We start from the raw sequence: 16,780 nt of genomic DNA, 5'->3' as shown, positions 1-16,780 counted from the left end.
AGTTGTGGTTGGTGATGTCACTTTCACGTCAGTGGTGACGTTTTGTCTCTTCTAGTTTGCATGAAAATAATGACAGGCATCTATTTTACACAGCCACCACAGGCAAACAGTTGACTCATCCAAGAAAAGGCTTATAATAAGGACTTAATCGTAATATGATAACATGGTTCAGATTCATGGTTTGGGTTTGGAATGCAGGTGATTTTGATTAAAGCCCTCTTTGGGTCAGCAAGCCACTGTGGTCTGTCAAGATGGTGAGGATGACTGTGCATGTTGAGATCAACATTTAGAGCTGTATTCTGATTGGACTGTTACCAGTGGACATGGAGGAAGTGGCTCTTTATAAGAATGAAACTAGAAACAACATGTCATCTTCAGAAGTGTCTTTGTGAGCTGAAAAACTGTCGTCCTTCACAGAGGTATGACAGGTGACAACTTAACCATTTTCATGGAACAGCCTTCATGCAATTTAATCCAATTTCATGTACTTATTTTGTATTTATTGAGCCTTCATGACACTGGGTTATTGCTCCTATCGGTTATATGAGATGACTTTCTTTTTTGTATGGTAATGCAGAGCAACATGTTTTGTATGCTGTGGATCATCTTTCAGACAATGGCTCTCCTGGTAAGACAAATTTTTATATTTATTCAACACTGTAGCTACTACAGCGTCCAGACCTGGGTTCAAATACTTGGAAATCCTTTCAAATACTTTGAGTGCTTCCTTGAGTTTGCTAGTAGTGCCAGATTTGGCACTTTCAGATTCAGGGTTTCCAGTTTTGGGACTTTTCTAATTTAATTTCGCTTGGCAAGCTCAAACAGGCACAAAGTATTTTAAATATTTTTTCAAGAATTTGAAACCCAGGTCTAATAGCGTCCACTGCTTTCCTGGTTTCATTTGTAGGTGGAAGCTGGAGGACAGTCTTCAGGTAGTGGCGAGGTATTGTGTGTTTCTTAAACATCTTAACAATAAGATATTGTTGATAGAATCGTCTTGACATACATTTACTTTCTGAGCTTCTTTACAATTGCAGAGAGTCACTTTTACCATAATGTTATACACACATACATACAATATAATACATACCAATGTCTCAATACATATACAGCATAAAGAAATAGTGTGGACAGTATGACTCAGTGAGAGAAGTTAAGGCATTATGGGCAAAGTAATAGGATAATGTGCATTACTCTTCCCAGGCTGGTGGTGGCAATGGAGGAGTTGTGAATGGAGGCATGGTCGGTAACGCTGTTAAACCAGGGGTTATGAATGGGCTTGTCTTAAATGGACAACCCTTTCTGGCACAGGTACGTATACAGTGTGGGTGGTTCAAAAGTGTCCCTGCGCTGCAACACAGAAACATCACATATATATTTCATTACATAGGTTTTTGTTAGAGGATTGCAAGCAAACTTACTAGAGAGTAAACTAACATGGTTCAAGCACACCAAGACAGTCATGAAGAGGGCATCACAAAACCTATTCCCCCTCAGGAGACTGAAAAGATTTGGCATGGGTCCTCAGATCCTCAAAAGGTTATACAGCTGTACCATCAAGAGCATCCTGACTGGTTGCATCACTGCCTGGTATGGCAACTGCTCGGCCTCCGAGCGCAAGGCGGATAGTGGGTAGTGCTAATGGCCCAGTACATCACTGGGGCCAAGCTTCCTGCCATCCAGGACATCTATACCAGGCAGTGTCAGAGGAAGACCCTAAAAATTGACTCCAGTCACCCTAGTCATAGACTGTTCTACCGCACGGCAAGCGGTACTGGAGCGCCAAGTCTAGGTACAAGAGGCTTCTAATCAGCTTCTACCCCCAAGCCCAAGTCTCCTGAACACCTAACAAATGGCTACCCAGACTATTTGCATTTTGCATTACCTCCCCTTTTACACCGCTGCTACTCTCTGTTGTTATCATCTATGCATAGTCACTTTAATAACTCTACCTTCATGTACATATTACCTTTAACTAACCAGTGCCTCCGCACACTGACTCTGTACCAGTACCCCCCCGTATATAGTCTCGCTATTGTTATTTTAACGCTGCTCTTTAAATAACTTTTATTTCTTATTCTTATATATTTGAAACTGCATTGTTGGTTAGGGGCTCGTAAGTAAACATTTCACTGTAAGGTCTACACCTGTTGTATTTGGCGCATGTAACTAATAATATTTGATTTGATTTGATAATTTGATTTGATTTGAGAGTCATATAGACAATGCACCGGTGCTGCAGTACAGGCATTTTAAAAAGTAACTTTTGAACCAGCGCGTCTGTACTATGGGCTACCTCTCTAACATGTCATATTTCTAATGTAAACTGTTTCTCCTGGTCTAAACTATTCTTTTTGGCAAAACAGGTGATTCCAGTTGGTGGATCATTACTTATTCAACAACCGGGTGCACCTGGTCAGGCCGCCATGCCCCAGCTGGTTCCCATTGGTGCACTTCAGCAGGGTGGGGCACTTCCTGTAGGGCAGGGGGGAGCAGCCAATGGAGTGCCACTACAACAAGGACAGCTTCCTCAACTAGCCAATAGGGTTTGTCTCCTTTGTCCAACTTTGCTTCTCTAACACTTATGTGAAGCCTAGAGATATCACGAGAATCCATTGAAAATAATCAGTGTTACAGTGTGACTGTTTAAACATATCTTTACAGGTTGTACCATTATTTGCAGTTCTGCCACAGGCAAATGGCATCGGAGGCCCCCAGGCTCCAATGTTGATGCAGGTATATCATTACTGTTGTATCAGTAGTATGTCTTGTATGTTTATGTTTTGTAGATATCTCAATGCACCAAATACATCCCATTTAACGGTGCTCACACTTTGATGTCAATGACCCATAATGGTGATTCTGGCTTTTTCGTCCTCTCCTGTCAGATTATTCCTGTGGGTGGAGGAAACAACCTTCAGCAGCCAGCGGCTGGAGGGAAGGCAAGAAAAGCTAGAGTCAAGGTAACCTGATGGGCCACCTCTACCCATTAGTCATAAAGTTGTGGGCACTAAAAAGTTCCCCAGGCTGACTGTGCAAAGCGCAGATGGCCGATGTATCCGGTGAATGAGATTAGGTTGTTTTGTGGTATTAGTAGAACAATTGCCACAATGCAAGCGTGTGCAACACGGCACTAAAATATTCTAGCAATAAATTAATATAAAACCCTGTGCACAGGAGCACGCTTAGATCCAGGTGCTGGTTTTGGCAGGAACAACTACTCTAGTATCTAGTAGTATAGTTTGGCATAAGTATAGTAGTAGTTTGTCACAAAAACATGTACTTTGGCACCAGATTTTAAAACCATTAGTGCTCGCAACTGTAGATTGCACATATTACATCACAGTCATAAAGCAACGTATTATGCATCTTGATATACCTTTGTAAGAGTTTCACCTGCTCTCTCATTTTAAATCCCCTTCACAGCATTCAGTCCCTTTTCATGGAATGCCCACATCAACAAGAACAGATGCTCCACTGGTATATTCTCAGTTATTCCTCCTCTTCACTTCATTTCTGACAGTGTGATTGCCCTTATAACCCTCATCATGTATTTGAAAGAATTGCCCTCAAATAAAGATGACTCATTTCCATATTATCAAGGCAGCTCTCAAATGAACCTTTATCCATTATTCACATTTTAATCACATTCTCATGAAACATGAGACAACTCAGTGGCTCAGTTTCTAAACCCAGAGGCGCAACATCGAGAGACTTCCGGGAACGCTTGCGAAACAGACCAAGCAGACAAGGCCGGGGTTTGAGAAGTCAATGAGAGAGAAGTCAATTTATTAAACTTTTCTTGAAATGTAAATGACAACATAGATTCGAGCCATTTTCTTAAGTAATTGAACATGTTATTACTCCAACCTTGCGGAAGTGAAAAATAGACAAATTTTCATTTTCGTCAAAAACAACTGTATTTCGAAGGAGTGCCTTTGATTTGACAGCCTGCACATGCATAGTTCAACGCGAGAAGGCTGTTAGTGTAACGACTCTCCTCCTCCTCTTCATCCGAAGAGGAGGAGCAGGGATTAAACCAAGGTGCAGCGGGTTGTGAATACATATAGATTTATTTGCTGACGAAGACGAACACAAAAACTTATACTTGCATAAACTACAAAACAACAAACGACGTTAAACAGACCTGAACTGGTGAACATAAAAAACAATGCACTCATGAACAGGAAAGAACGAACGAGAGACGAGACAGTACCGTGTGGTGCAATAAACACAGACACAGCGACAACCACCCACGACAAACAATGTGAAACAACCTCCCTATGTATGTCTCTCAATCAGAGGAAAACGAAAACACCTGCCTCTGATTGAGAGCCATACAAGGTCAATTAAACCTGACACTTAACATAGAACAAACACAGACTGCCCACCCATCTCACGTCCTGACCCACTAAACACAACAATACAAAAGGAAAACAAGGTCAGGAACGTGACAGAACCCCCCCCTTAAGGTGCGAACTCCGGACGCACCATAAAAAAAAGTCTAGGGGAGGGTCTGGGTGGGCATCTGTCCGTGGCGGCGGCTCTGGCGCAGGACGTGGATCCCATCCCACCATAATAAATCCCCGCTTCTGTGGCCTCCTCAAGGTGGCGACCCTCGCCACCGACCTTGGACTGGGAACCCTAGACATGGGTCCCGCTGGATTTAGGGGCAGCCCCGGACTGAGGGACGGCAGCTCCGGACTGAGGAACAACACCGGACTGGCTGGCGGATCCTGGCTGGCTGGCTCTGGCGGATCCTGGCTAGCTGGCTCTGGCTGCTCCTGGCTGGACGGCTCTGGCTGGTCCTGGCTGGACGGCTCTGGCTGGTCCTGGCTGGACGGCTCTGGCTGGTCCTGGCTGGACGGCTCTGGCTGGTCCTGGCTGGACGGCTCTGGCTGGTCCTGGCTGGACGGCTCTGGCTGGTCCTGGCTGGCGGAAGGCTCTGGCTGATCCGGTCTGGCGGAAGGCTCTGGCTGATCCGGTCTGGCGGAAGGCTCTGGCTGATCCGGTCTGGCGGAAGGCTCTGGCTGATCCGGTCTGGCGGAAGGCTCTGGCTGATCCGGTCTGGCGGAAGGCTCTGGCTGATCCGGTCTGGCGGAAGGCTCTGGCTGATCCGGTCTGGCGGAAGGCTCTGGCTGATCCGGTCTGGCGGAAGGCTCTAGCGGCTCCTGTCTGGCGGACGGCTCTGTAGGCTCTTGGCAGACGGGCGGCTTTGCAGGCTCATGGCAGACGGGCGGCTTTGCAGGCTCATGACAGACGGGCAGCTTTGCAGGCTCATGACAGACGGGCAGTTCAGGCGCCGTTGGGCAGACGGACAGTTCAGGCGCCGCTGGGCAGACGGGCAGTTCAGGCGCCGCTGGGCAGACGGGCAGTTCAGGCGCCGCTGGGCAGACGGGCAGTTCAGGCGCCGCTGGGCAGACGGGCAGTTCAGGCGCCGCTGGGCAGATGGGCACACCTGTAGGGAGGAGACGGAGAGACAGCCTGGTGCGTGGGGCTGCCACAGGACCCACCAGGCTGGAGAGACCTACAGGAGGCTTGATGTTACGAGGCACCTGAAGGACCGGGCTGTGGGGGAGTACTGGAGCTCTGGTGCGCAGCCTTGGCACCACTCCCCCAGGCTGGAATACTACACCAGCCCGTACCCTCCAGAGTGCAGGCACAGGTTGAACCGGGCTGTGGATGAGCACTGGAGCTCTAGTGCCTACTACGCGCACTTCTCTCTTAGGCTCCACTACCACATTTGCCCGGTACGAGCGGAGCGTAGGCATAGGACGCACTGCACCCTCCCAGCGCTCCGGAGACACAGCACGCAGAGCCGGCGCAGGATACCCTGGACCGAAACTGCGTACCGGAGACCAGACGCGCTGAGTAGGCACAATACGCCCCGGCTGGATGCCCACACTCACATGACACTTTCGGGGGGCTGCTCTATAGCGCACCGGGCTATGGGCACGCACTGGCGACACCGTGCGCTTAACCGCATAACACGGTGCCTGACCAGTGACGCGATGCTTATAATAAGCACGAGGAGTGCGCTCAGGTCTGCTACCTGGCTTAGCCACACTCCTCTCTAGCCGCCCCCCAAAAAAATTCTGGGGTTGCCTCTCGTACCTGTCCCGCTGCCGTGCTGCCTCCTCATATCGCCGCCGCTCAGCTTTCGCTTCCTCCAGCTCAGCTTTGGGGCGGCGATACTCCCCAGCCTGTGCCCAGGGTCCTTCTCCGTTCAACTCGTCCTCCCAAGTCCACAAGTCCTGGGATTTCTGCGGTTGCTGTCCTTTTCCCCGCTGCTTGGTTCTGGTAATTTGGTGGGTGGTTCTGTAACGACTCTCCTCCTCCTCTTCATCCGAAGAGGAGGAGCAGGGATTAAACCAAGGTGCAGCGGGTTGTGAATACATATAGATTTATTTGCTGACGAAGACGAACACAAAAACTTATACTTGCATAAACTACAAAACAACAAACGACGTTAAACAGACCTGAACTGGTGAACATAAAAAACAATGCACTCATGAACAGGAAAGAACGAACGAGAGACGAGACAGTACCGTGTGGTGCAATAAACACAGACACAGCGACAACCACCCACGACAAACAATGTGAAACAACCTCCCTATGTATGTCTCTCAATCAGAGGAAAACGAAAACACCTGCCTCTGATTGAGAGCCATACAAGGTCAATTAAACCTGACACTTAACATAGAACAAACACAGACTGCCCACCCATCTCACGTCCTGACCCACTAAACACAACAATACAAAAGGAAAACAAGGTCAGGAACGTGACAGTTAGACCCGATTACATGTTTCTGAGCGTGAGTTTAGCTAGCCAATGTCGCCATGACATCGCCTACAAGTGTGATTGGAGATTTCTATTGGAGAAGCAGTATCTGTCTATCTTTATACTGTACTGTCTTTGGTTAGAATGTCTAATCTGAGATTGGAAGGGTGGGGGTTCAACCCCCGGTCAAGTCATACCATACATAAAATAGCATCAACAGAGATGGTCGCCTCGCTTCGCATTCTTAGGAAACTATGCAGTATTTTTTTTTTTATGTATTATTTCTTACATTGTTACCCCAGGAAATCTGGGTCTTATTACATACAGCCGGGAAGAAATATTGGATATAAGAGCAACGTCAATTTACCAACACTACGACCAGGAAAACGACTTTCCCGAAGCGGATCCTCTGTTTGGACCACCGCCCAGGACAATGGATCTGATCCAAGTAGTCGACCCAAAACAACGGCGCCGCAGAAGGGGCAGATGGAGCGGCCTTCTGGTCCGACTCCGTAGACGTGCACATCTCTCACCACTCACGAGTATACTACTCGCCAATGTCCAGTCTCTTGACAACAAGGTATACAAAATTCGAGCAAGGGTTGCCTTCCAGAGAGACATCAGAGATTGTAACATTCTCTGTGTCACGGAAACATGGCTCTCTCGGGATATATTGTCTGAATCGGTTCAGCCACCGGGCTTCTCCATGCATTGCGCCGACAGAGATAAACACCTCTCTGGGATGAGGAAGGGCGGGGGTGTATGATTTATGATTAACGACTCATGGTGTAATCATAACACCATACAGGAACTCAAGTCCTTCTGCTCACCCGACCTAGAATTCCTTACAATCAAATGCCGGCCATTTTACCTACCAAGAGAATTCTTGTCAGTTATAGTCACAGCTGTGTACATTCCCCCTCAAGCAAACAACAAGACGGCCCTCAAGGAACTTCACTGGACTCTATGTAAACTGGAAATCATATATCTGCATTCATTGTACTTGGGGATAAATCAAATTTGAGAACAAGGCTACCTAAATTCTATCAGCATATTGATTGTATGACTTGCAGGGCTAATACTCTCGATCACTGCTACTCTAACTTCCGCGATACATACAAAGCCCTCCCCCGCCCTCCCTTCAGCAAATCCGACCACAACGGCATCTTGCTCGTTCCGTCTTATAGGCAGAAACGGAAACAGGATGTACCTGTGACGAGAACCATTCAACGCTGGTCTGACCATTCGGAAGCCACGCTTCAAGATAGTATTGATCACGCGGACTGGAATATGTTCCGGTCAGCCTCAGAGAACAACATTGACCTATACGCTGACTTAGTGAGTGTGTTTATTAAAAAGTGCATTGGAGATGTTGTACCCACTGTGACTATTAAAACCTACCCTAACCAGAAATTGTGGATGGCGGCATTCGCGCAAAACTGAAAGTGCGATCCACCGCATTTAACCATGGAAAGAGGTCTGGAAATTTGGCTGAATTTAAATAGTGTAGTTTTTCCCTCCGCAAGGCAATCAAACAAGCGAAAAACCGGTACAGGGACAAGGTGGAGTCACAATTCAATGGCTCAGACATGAGGCGTATGTGGCAGGGTCTACAGGAAATTATGGACTACAAAAACAAAAACAGCCACGTCACGGTCACCGACGTCACGCTTCCAGACAAACTAAACACATTCTTTGCCCGCTTTGAGGATAATACAGTGCCACCGTCGCGGCTCGCTAGAAAAGACTGTGTCCAGCCCCCTCTCCTTCTCCGTGGCTGACGTGAGTAAAACATTTAAACTTGTTAACCCTCGAAAGGCTGCTGGCCCAGACAGCATCCCTAGCCGTGTCCTCAGAGCATGCACAGACCTGCTGGCTGGTGTGCTTACGGACATATTCAATCGCTCCCTTTCCCAGTCTGTTGTCCCCACATGCTTCAAGATGGCTACCACTGTTCCTGTACCCAAGAAGGCAAAGATAACTGAACTAAATTAATATCGCCCAGTAGCACTTATTTCTGCCATCATGAAGTGCTTTGAGAGGCTAGTCAAGGATCATATCACCGCCACCTTACCGGCCACCCTAGACCCACTTCAGTTTGCATACCGCGTCAACAGGTCCACAGATGACGCAATCGCCATCACACTGCACACTGCCCAATCCCATCTGGACAAAAATAATACCTCCAAGCTCATCATCAAACTGGAGGCACTGGGTCTCAACCCTGCCCTGTGCAACTGGGTCCTGCACTTTCCGACGTGCCGCCACCAGGTGGTGAAGGTAGGAAACAACATCTCCACTTTGCTGACACTCAACACTTGGGGCCCCACAAGGGTGTGTGCTCAGCCCTCTCCTGTACTCCCTGTTCACCCACGACTGCGTGGCCATGCACGCCTCCAACTCAATCATCAAGTTAGCAAACGACACAACAGTAGTGGGACTGATCACCAACAACGACGAGACCTCCTACAGGGAGGAGGTAAGGGCACTCGGAGTGTGGTGTCAGGAAAACAACCTCTCACTCAACATCAACAAAACAAAGGAGATGATCGTGGACTTCAGGAAACAGTAGAGGGAGCACCCCCCTATCCACATCGAAGTGACAGCAGTGGAGAAGGTGGAAAGCGCCTCTTCAACCTCAGGAGGCTGAAGAAATTTGGCTTGTCACCCAAAACCCTGACAAACTTTTACAGATGCACAATCGAGAGCATCCTGTCGGGCTGTATCACAGCCTGGTACGGCAACTGCACCGCCCTCAACCACAAGGCTGTCCAGAGAGTGGTGCGGTCTGCACAACGCATCACCGGGGTCAAACTACCTGCCCTCCATGACACCTACAGCACCCGATGTCACAGGAAGGCCAAAAAGATCATCAAGGACTATAACTACCCGAGCCACTGCCTGTTCACCCCGCTATCATCCAGAAGGCGAGGTCAGTACAGGTGGATCAAAGCTGGGACCAAGAGATTGAAAAACAGCTTTTATCTCAAGGCCATCAGACTGCTAAACAGCAATCACTAACTCAGAGAGGCTGCTGCCTACATTGAGACCCAATCACTGGACACTTTAATAAATAGATCACTAGTCGCTTTAAACAATGCAACTTTAAATAATGCCAGTTTAATAGTGTTTACATATCTTATATTACTCATATCACATGTATATACTGTATTTTATACCATCTACTGAACCTTGCTGATGCCGCTCGGCCATCGCTCATCCTTATACTTATATGTACATATTCTCATTCACCCCTTTAGATTTGTGTGTATTAGGTAGTTGTTGGGGAATGTTGGATTACTTGTTAGATATTACTGCCCTGTCGGAACTAGAAGCACAAGCATTTCGCTACCCTCCCACTAGCATTTGCTAACCAGAAACCAATAAAATTTGATTTGATTTGACCACCGACTCAAAAAATTGGACCTGATGCCTCTCTTCCTGGCACTCAGCAATAAGTAAATGTATTGGGGGTAAGGCCTTGCAACAAATAGCGTTTGTACATGCAAAAGACTAGAGTCTTATAAATCAAATTGCCTCACGCTACAGAATCAGGACATAGTGTAGTCTCTTGCCCCTATGGGCCATTCCGGCTCAGACAAGGCTTACTTGCCCAATGTGTACTTCATGAAACATGCATTCTCTTGAAACATGCATTTAAATCCTATACGTCACTAATAAACTCAGGTTGTAACAATACATGTTTTGTTAATATAACACTTGTGATAACAATAACACATGTTTAAAGTAGCTAATAATGCTTCTATCATGTTTCCATTTTGCCTGTCAGACCAAGGTGTTTGCTGGGGAGGTGGAAGAATCCTCTGGCTCTGACACCAGTGAATGCTGAAGTGAGGCCGAGCCTCTGAAACCTGGACAGCATTCTAACTAGGGTTGCACATTTCTGGTAACTGGGACTTCTGGAAAGTGTGAAAGTGACCAGAATTTTGCAACCGAAAATGAACTATATAAACTGTAATACCAGAATCTCATGCGCCACTACAACTTGTGGTGTTGCCCTCTTGTTTGTCTCCCCCTCTTGCTTCAAAATCTATCTCTGAATAAACGTTATGAAAGAAAAGTGGAATTCCAGTCTCCTTTGACCAAAGCTAAAACTAGATTAACAGGCATTGGTCTGACTGTATCTCGACTGTGTGTCCATTTCCATGTTTAGTAACGGCGTTCCCGATGTACTGGAAATTATGTTATCACAGCTGATGTCTTTGAATAAATTATTAAATGGATGGCAATCTCTGCAAGTGTTATCTCTCCATGTCCTGCAATCTAATTGCCATTCATTCTCTATTAAACTATTGTGATTGATAATTACACACATAATTGACCATTGACCAGAAACAACAACTGCTTTCTTGGGAATATGGGAGCGATCTACATAGGTATTGTTAATTTGGTGTTGGATAGGAAATTCCCCAAGACTCATAGATAGCTGAATGAAACACCACTGTTGTTTAAGCCCCATAAATTCTCACTAAATGCCAACACAACACAACAGCCCATACAGCACAAGCCAGGCAATAAACGTCTGGTTGATGAGGGTAAAAACTTTACAGAACATTCAGATAGATAGAAATGTATTGTATAGATCAGACAATGACTCAGTTATATCGAGAAGGGTATTAAAATGTTAGGTGGACCCTTGCAACCAAGAACTGTATGTGAGTTTATAAAAATTCTGATACAAGTATTTATCCCTTTTTTGGAACATGTATATCACATCAAGTGTCATTATTGAAATATCATGTCATCACACCAGTGGCGTAGGCAGACATCTGTTGATTGCAGGGCCAGCAAAAATGTTGGTTCAATTATCATAAAAGCACACAAAATAAACCATCCAACATGTGATTTTGCATTACAGACCAAATAGTCTTGTAGGCGTAAATCCATGACGGTTGCATTTAACATACGACTCACAGACCCACACATAACAAACCACAGGCTTATAATTAATAGTCTATGAGACTAGAACATAATGCCCTGACACAACAGTAATAATCACAATAGGCTTGGCAACCTCTCACTGGCTTAGCGACCAGGAGATAGTAGGCTAAGCTAGACTAGGCTAGGCTAGGCTCAGCGACCAGGAGATTTAAGGCTAAGCTAGGCTAGACTAGGCTCAGCGACCAGGAGATAGTAGGCTAGGATAGGTTAGGCTATGCTCAGTGACCAGGAGATAGTATGCTAGGCTAGGCTAGCCTCAGCGACCAGGAGACAGTAGGCCAGGCTAGGAGGCCACAAATGTAACCATTCAACACTAGGAGAGCCGAGAGCGTCATATTGACTCAAAGCAAATTCACTTTTTTAACTACTCTGCCATTTAAGTCCTTGACTTTTCCTAAATAAGTCTAACACACTATCATTGTTAGTATCTTAATATTACAAGCAGAATTTGTGTTATAAGCAGTTTTATGAGGACATAAAGCACATTATTTGGGGCGGTAGGTAGCCTAGTGGTTAGAGCTTTGGACTAGTAACCGAAAGGTTGCAAGATCGAATATCTGAGCTGACAAGGTAAAAATCTGTCGTTCTGCCCCTGAACAAGGCAGTTAACCCACTGTTCCTAGACCGTCATTGAAAATAAGAATTTGTTCTTAACTGACTTGCGTGGTAAAATATATATATACATATTTTTACATTTTTCAACTCAAAATATGCCATTCTGTTCTTTGAAATGCATTTTTTAAATAAATAAATTCCTTTAAGACCTGCCCTTAACAAATTAATAATAAATTATCTTTGTGATGGTGTTTATTTAATGGATTTTAACACTTGAATTCTGGTGTTTTAGTGGTATTTCTGTTGACATATTGTCACGATCGTGTGGAGGAGAGACGGACCAAAACGCAGCATGTGGAAAATAAGCCATCTTCTTTTTATTTGAACGACGAAGATGAACACGAAACACTTATACAAACTATACAAAACAACAAACGACCGTGAAGCTACAAACGAAAGTGCACACACAAGCTACTTACGTTCAACATAGACAATTCCCCACAAACAGCTAAAGCCTATGGTTGCCTTAAATATGGCTCCCAATCATAGACAACAATAACCAGCTGTCTCTAATTGAGACCCAATTCAGGCAACCATAGACTTTCCTAGATACCTACACTCAACCATAGACACAGCTAGACTACTATACTAAACAAACCCAACTACTCTAATAAACCCCCTAAACCTTACAACCACCCTAGACACTACAAAAAACACATACATTCCCCATGTCACACCCTGACCTAACTAAAATAATTAAGAAAACAAAGAATACTAAGGCCAGGGCGTGACATAACCCCCCCCTTAAGGTGCGAACTCCGGGCGCACCAGCACATAGTCTAGGGGAGGGTCTGGGTGGGCGTCCGTCCACGGCGGCGGCTCCGGCACTGGTCGTGGTCCCCACCCCACCATAGTCACTACCCGCTTACGTAGCCTCCTCCAAATGGCCACCCTCCAAATTAACCCCACCGGACTAAGGGGCAGCACCGGACTAAGGGGCAGCACCGGACTAAGGGGCAGCACCGGACTAAGGGGCAGCACCAGGATAAGGGGCAGCACCAGGATAAGGGGCAGCACCAGGATAAGGGGCAGCACCAGGATAAGGGGCGGATCCTGGCTGGCTGGCGGATCCTGGCTGGCTGGCGCTGGCGGATCCTGGCTGGATGACGGCTCTGGCGGATCCTGGCTGGATGACGGCTCTGGCGGATCCTGGCTGGATGACGGCTCTGGCGGATCCTGGCTGGATGACGGCTCTGGCGGATCATGGCTCGCTGACGGCTCTGGCTGGTCATGGCTCGCTGACGGCTCTGGCTGGTCATGGCTCGCTGACGGCTCTGGCTGGTCATGGCTCGCTGACGGCTCTGGCTGGTCATGGCTCGCTGACGGCTCTGGCTGGTCATGGCTCGCTGACGGCTCTGGCTGGTCATGGCTCGCTGACGGCTCTGGCTGGTCATGGCTCGCTGACGGCTCTGGCTGGTCATGGCTCGCTGACGGCTCTGGCTGGTCATGGCTCGCGGAAGGCTCTGGCTGATCCGTTCTGGCGGAAGGCTCTGGCTGATCCGTTCTGGCGGAAGGCTCTGGCTGATCCGGTCTGGCGGAAGGCTCTGGCTGATCCGGTCTGGCGGAAGGCTCTGGCTGATCCGGTCTGGCGGAAGGCTCTGGCTGATCCGGTCTGGCGGAAGGCTCTGGCTGATCCGGTCTGGCGGAAGGATCTGGCCGGCTGAGACGCACTGTAGGCCTGGTGCGTGGTGCCGGAACTGGAGGTACCGGGCTAAGGACACGCACCTTCAGGCTAGTGCGGGGAACAACAACAGGGCACACTGGACTCTCAAGGCGTACTATAGGCCTGATATGTGGTACCGGCACTGGTGGTACCGGGCTGAGGGCACGCACAACAGGGCGAGTACGGGGAGAAGGAACAGTGCGTACAGGGCTCTGGAGACGCACATGAGGCTTGGTGCGTGGTACCGGAACTGGTGGTACCGGACTGGAGACACGCACCTCAAGGCTAGTGCGGGGAGCAGGGACAGGGCACACTGAGTTCTCAAGGCGCACTATAGGACTGGTGCGTGGTACCGGAACTGGTGGTACCAGGCTGAGGGCACGCACCTCAGGACGAGTGCGGGGAGAAGGATCAGTGCGTACAGGGCTCTGGAGACGCACAGGAGGCTTGATGCGTGGTGCCGGGACTGGAGGCACTGGGCTGGAGACACGCACCACAGGGAGAGTGCGTGGAGGAGGAACAGGGCTCTGGAGACGCACTGGAAGCCTGGTGCGTGGTGTCAGCACTGGTGGTACTGGGCTGGGAACACACACCACAGGGCTGGTGCGAGGAGCAGTAACAGGACGCACAGGACTCTGGAGACGCACAGGAGGCTTTGTGCGTGCTGTAGGCACTGTCTTAACCAGACGGCTAGCACGCTCCTCAGGACGAGTATGGAGAGCTGTTCCCGGTGACATTAAATCACCAACACGTTCATTCGGACGAATGCCGTGCCTCATGCACCAAACCAGTACATCCCTCATAACTCTCTCCTCCAATTTCTCCATTAACTCCTTTACTGTCTCTGCGTCACTCACCTCCAAATCCGCCCTCACCGGCTCCTTACGGTAAGCAGGAGGAGTTGGCTCACGTCTCCCGACTGACCCAACTAAACTACCCGAGAGTCCCCCCCCCAAGAAATTTTTGGGTTTGACTTACGGGCTTCCAGCCTTGTTTCCTTGCTGCCTCCTCATATCACCGCCTCTCCTCTTTCGCTGCCTCCAGCTCAGCTTTGGGACGGCGATATTCTCCTGGTTGAGCCCAGGGTCCTTTTCCGTCCAATATTTCCTCCCATGTCCACGAGTCCTGGTTACTTTGCCGCTGTTGTTGGTTCCGCTCATGCTGCTTGATCCATGGTTGGTGGGGAATTCTGTCACGATCGTGTGGAGGAGAGACGGACCAAAACGCAGCATGTGGAAAATAAGCCATCTTCTTTTTATTTGAACGACGAAGATGAACACGAAACACTTATACAAACTATACAAAACAACAAACGACCGTGAAGCTACAAACGAAAGTGCACACACAAGCTACTTACATTCAACATAGACAATTCCCCACAAACAGCTAAAGCCTATGGTTGCCTTAAATATGGCTCCCAATCAGAGACAACAATAACCAGCTGTCTCTAATTGAGACCCAATTCAGGCAACCATAGACTTTCCTAGATACCTACACTCAACCATAGACACAGCTAGACTACTATACTAAACAAACCCAACTACTCTAATAAACCCCCTAAACCTTACAACCACCCTAGACACTACAAAAAACACATACATTCCCCATGTCACACCCTGACCTAACTAAAATAATTAAGAAAACAAAGAATACTAAGGCCAGGGCGTGACACATATAGCCTTCCAATTACATAAACTAATGAAAATGCTATTGTTTTCTTTGAAATCTATTTTATTTTGTATTCTAATGTTACGTATGACCTTCATAAATATAACCAAACGATTCCGATAGCATAAATTAAATTTATTAGACTGTTGACTTTCAAAATACACGTCATTGGCCCGAAGGGGGTCCAACGAGGCCAGGCTTTTCTAATGTAAATGTTAATCACTGGCACGGAGGCCAATCAAAGTAGATCAGGTTTGAATTAGGTTGCATGCTGCATATTTAACACCATCAAAAGACACTTAAATTGTAGCCTAACAGTATGCTAATACACATAATAATAGGTCATAGCCTACATAGACTAAAATAGTGGTCACCAACCTTTTCTTAGTCGAGATCACTTTATAAAATGCAAGCCGAGTGCAATTCTCTGCTGGGCTCGGGAAATCCAGTGCGCCTACAATGTATTTTGTGAGATCAATTCAATTACCAATAGCCTATATAGGGGCCTAACTATAGTGCATGGGCGGAGAAGCACAGGGCAAAATTATATTAACAATTAAATTAAATTCCGAATACTTTTTAGATAATATTCTATAGGAAGTGCAGGAACTCAAGTGGAAGAAAATTTGAGGTGGCGATACTCAGTTCCGGTGAGCTCCTGCCGAAGTCAAGTACTGTGCTTAGGTAAAAAGACAAATAATGTCTCGTTTGGAACACTGACAAGTAGAGCATACATTATACATTATACATTATACATCGACTGGGTCGACCCAGGCCCATCCACTGGGGAGCCAGGCCCACCCATGCCTATGCCCTGCATCACACCTCTCTCTTTCAATTAAACTAGCTGGTTTTTGATTTCATACTTATTTACCATACTTGTTATTATGCTTTTCAAGATGAACATAGTATGGTTATTTGTCTGTTCAATTCACAGAGCCAGATTACCCTCCAGGGGGCCTTCCTGGAGGTCGGGCACCCCAGATAGCATATGATAGCCAAATGTGTAGAAATGCAGGAAATTAGCTTTACAAATGTAGCATTTTCTCTCAGCCTCATGACAAAATGTGAACAAAAGTATGAGATGCTTA

General features: G+C 47.2%; 1 protein-coding gene across 1 annotated transcript; it reads left to right on the top strand.

Annotated features, from left to right (window-relative positions):
* Window positions 1-337: 337 nt before the first annotated feature.
* LOC139577864 (uncharacterized) lies at window positions 338-10,774 on the top strand. Its single transcript, XM_071405007.1, has 9 exons — window positions 338-419; window positions 578-628; window positions 908-943; window positions 1,204-1,311; window positions 2,367-2,546; window positions 2,665-2,736; window positions 2,889-2,963; window positions 3,427-3,480; window positions 10,572-10,774. The coding sequence occupies exons 2-9, from the start codon at window positions 584-586 to the stop codon at window positions 10,629-10,631; spliced, it is 630 nt and encodes a 209-aa protein (XP_071261108.1). The 5' UTR covers window positions 338-419; window positions 578-583; the 3' UTR covers window positions 10,632-10,774.
* Window positions 10,775-16,780: the final 6,006 nt, after the last annotated feature.

Source organism: Salvelinus alpinus, chromosome 6 (genome assembly GCF_045679555.1).
Source record: "Salvelinus alpinus chromosome 6, SLU_Salpinus.1, whole genome shotgun sequence".
NCBI classification, from domain to species: Eukaryota; Metazoa; Chordata; class Actinopteri; order Salmoniformes; family Salmonidae; genus Salvelinus; species Salvelinus alpinus.
The sequence above is the reverse complement of the archived record's forward strand: the minus strand, read 5'-3'. Positions and strand labels throughout refer to the sequence as shown.

What these genes read in the sequence shown, in the direction of transcription:
- LOC139577864 (XM_071405007.1), top strand. Translation starts at nt 584, where the DNA reads ATGTTTTGTATGCTGTGGATCATCTTTCAGACAATGGCTCTCCTG. An exon ending in AGTCTTCAGGTAGTGGCGAG is followed by an intron (nt 944 to 1,203) that starts GTATTGTGTGTT and finishes TACTCTTCCCAG; the next exon opens with GCTGGTGGTGGCAATGGAGG. An exon ending in GACAACCCTTTCTGGCACAG is followed by an intron (nt 1,312 to 2,366) that starts GTACGTATACAG and finishes TTGGCAAAACAG; the next exon opens with GTGATTCCAGTTGGTGGATC.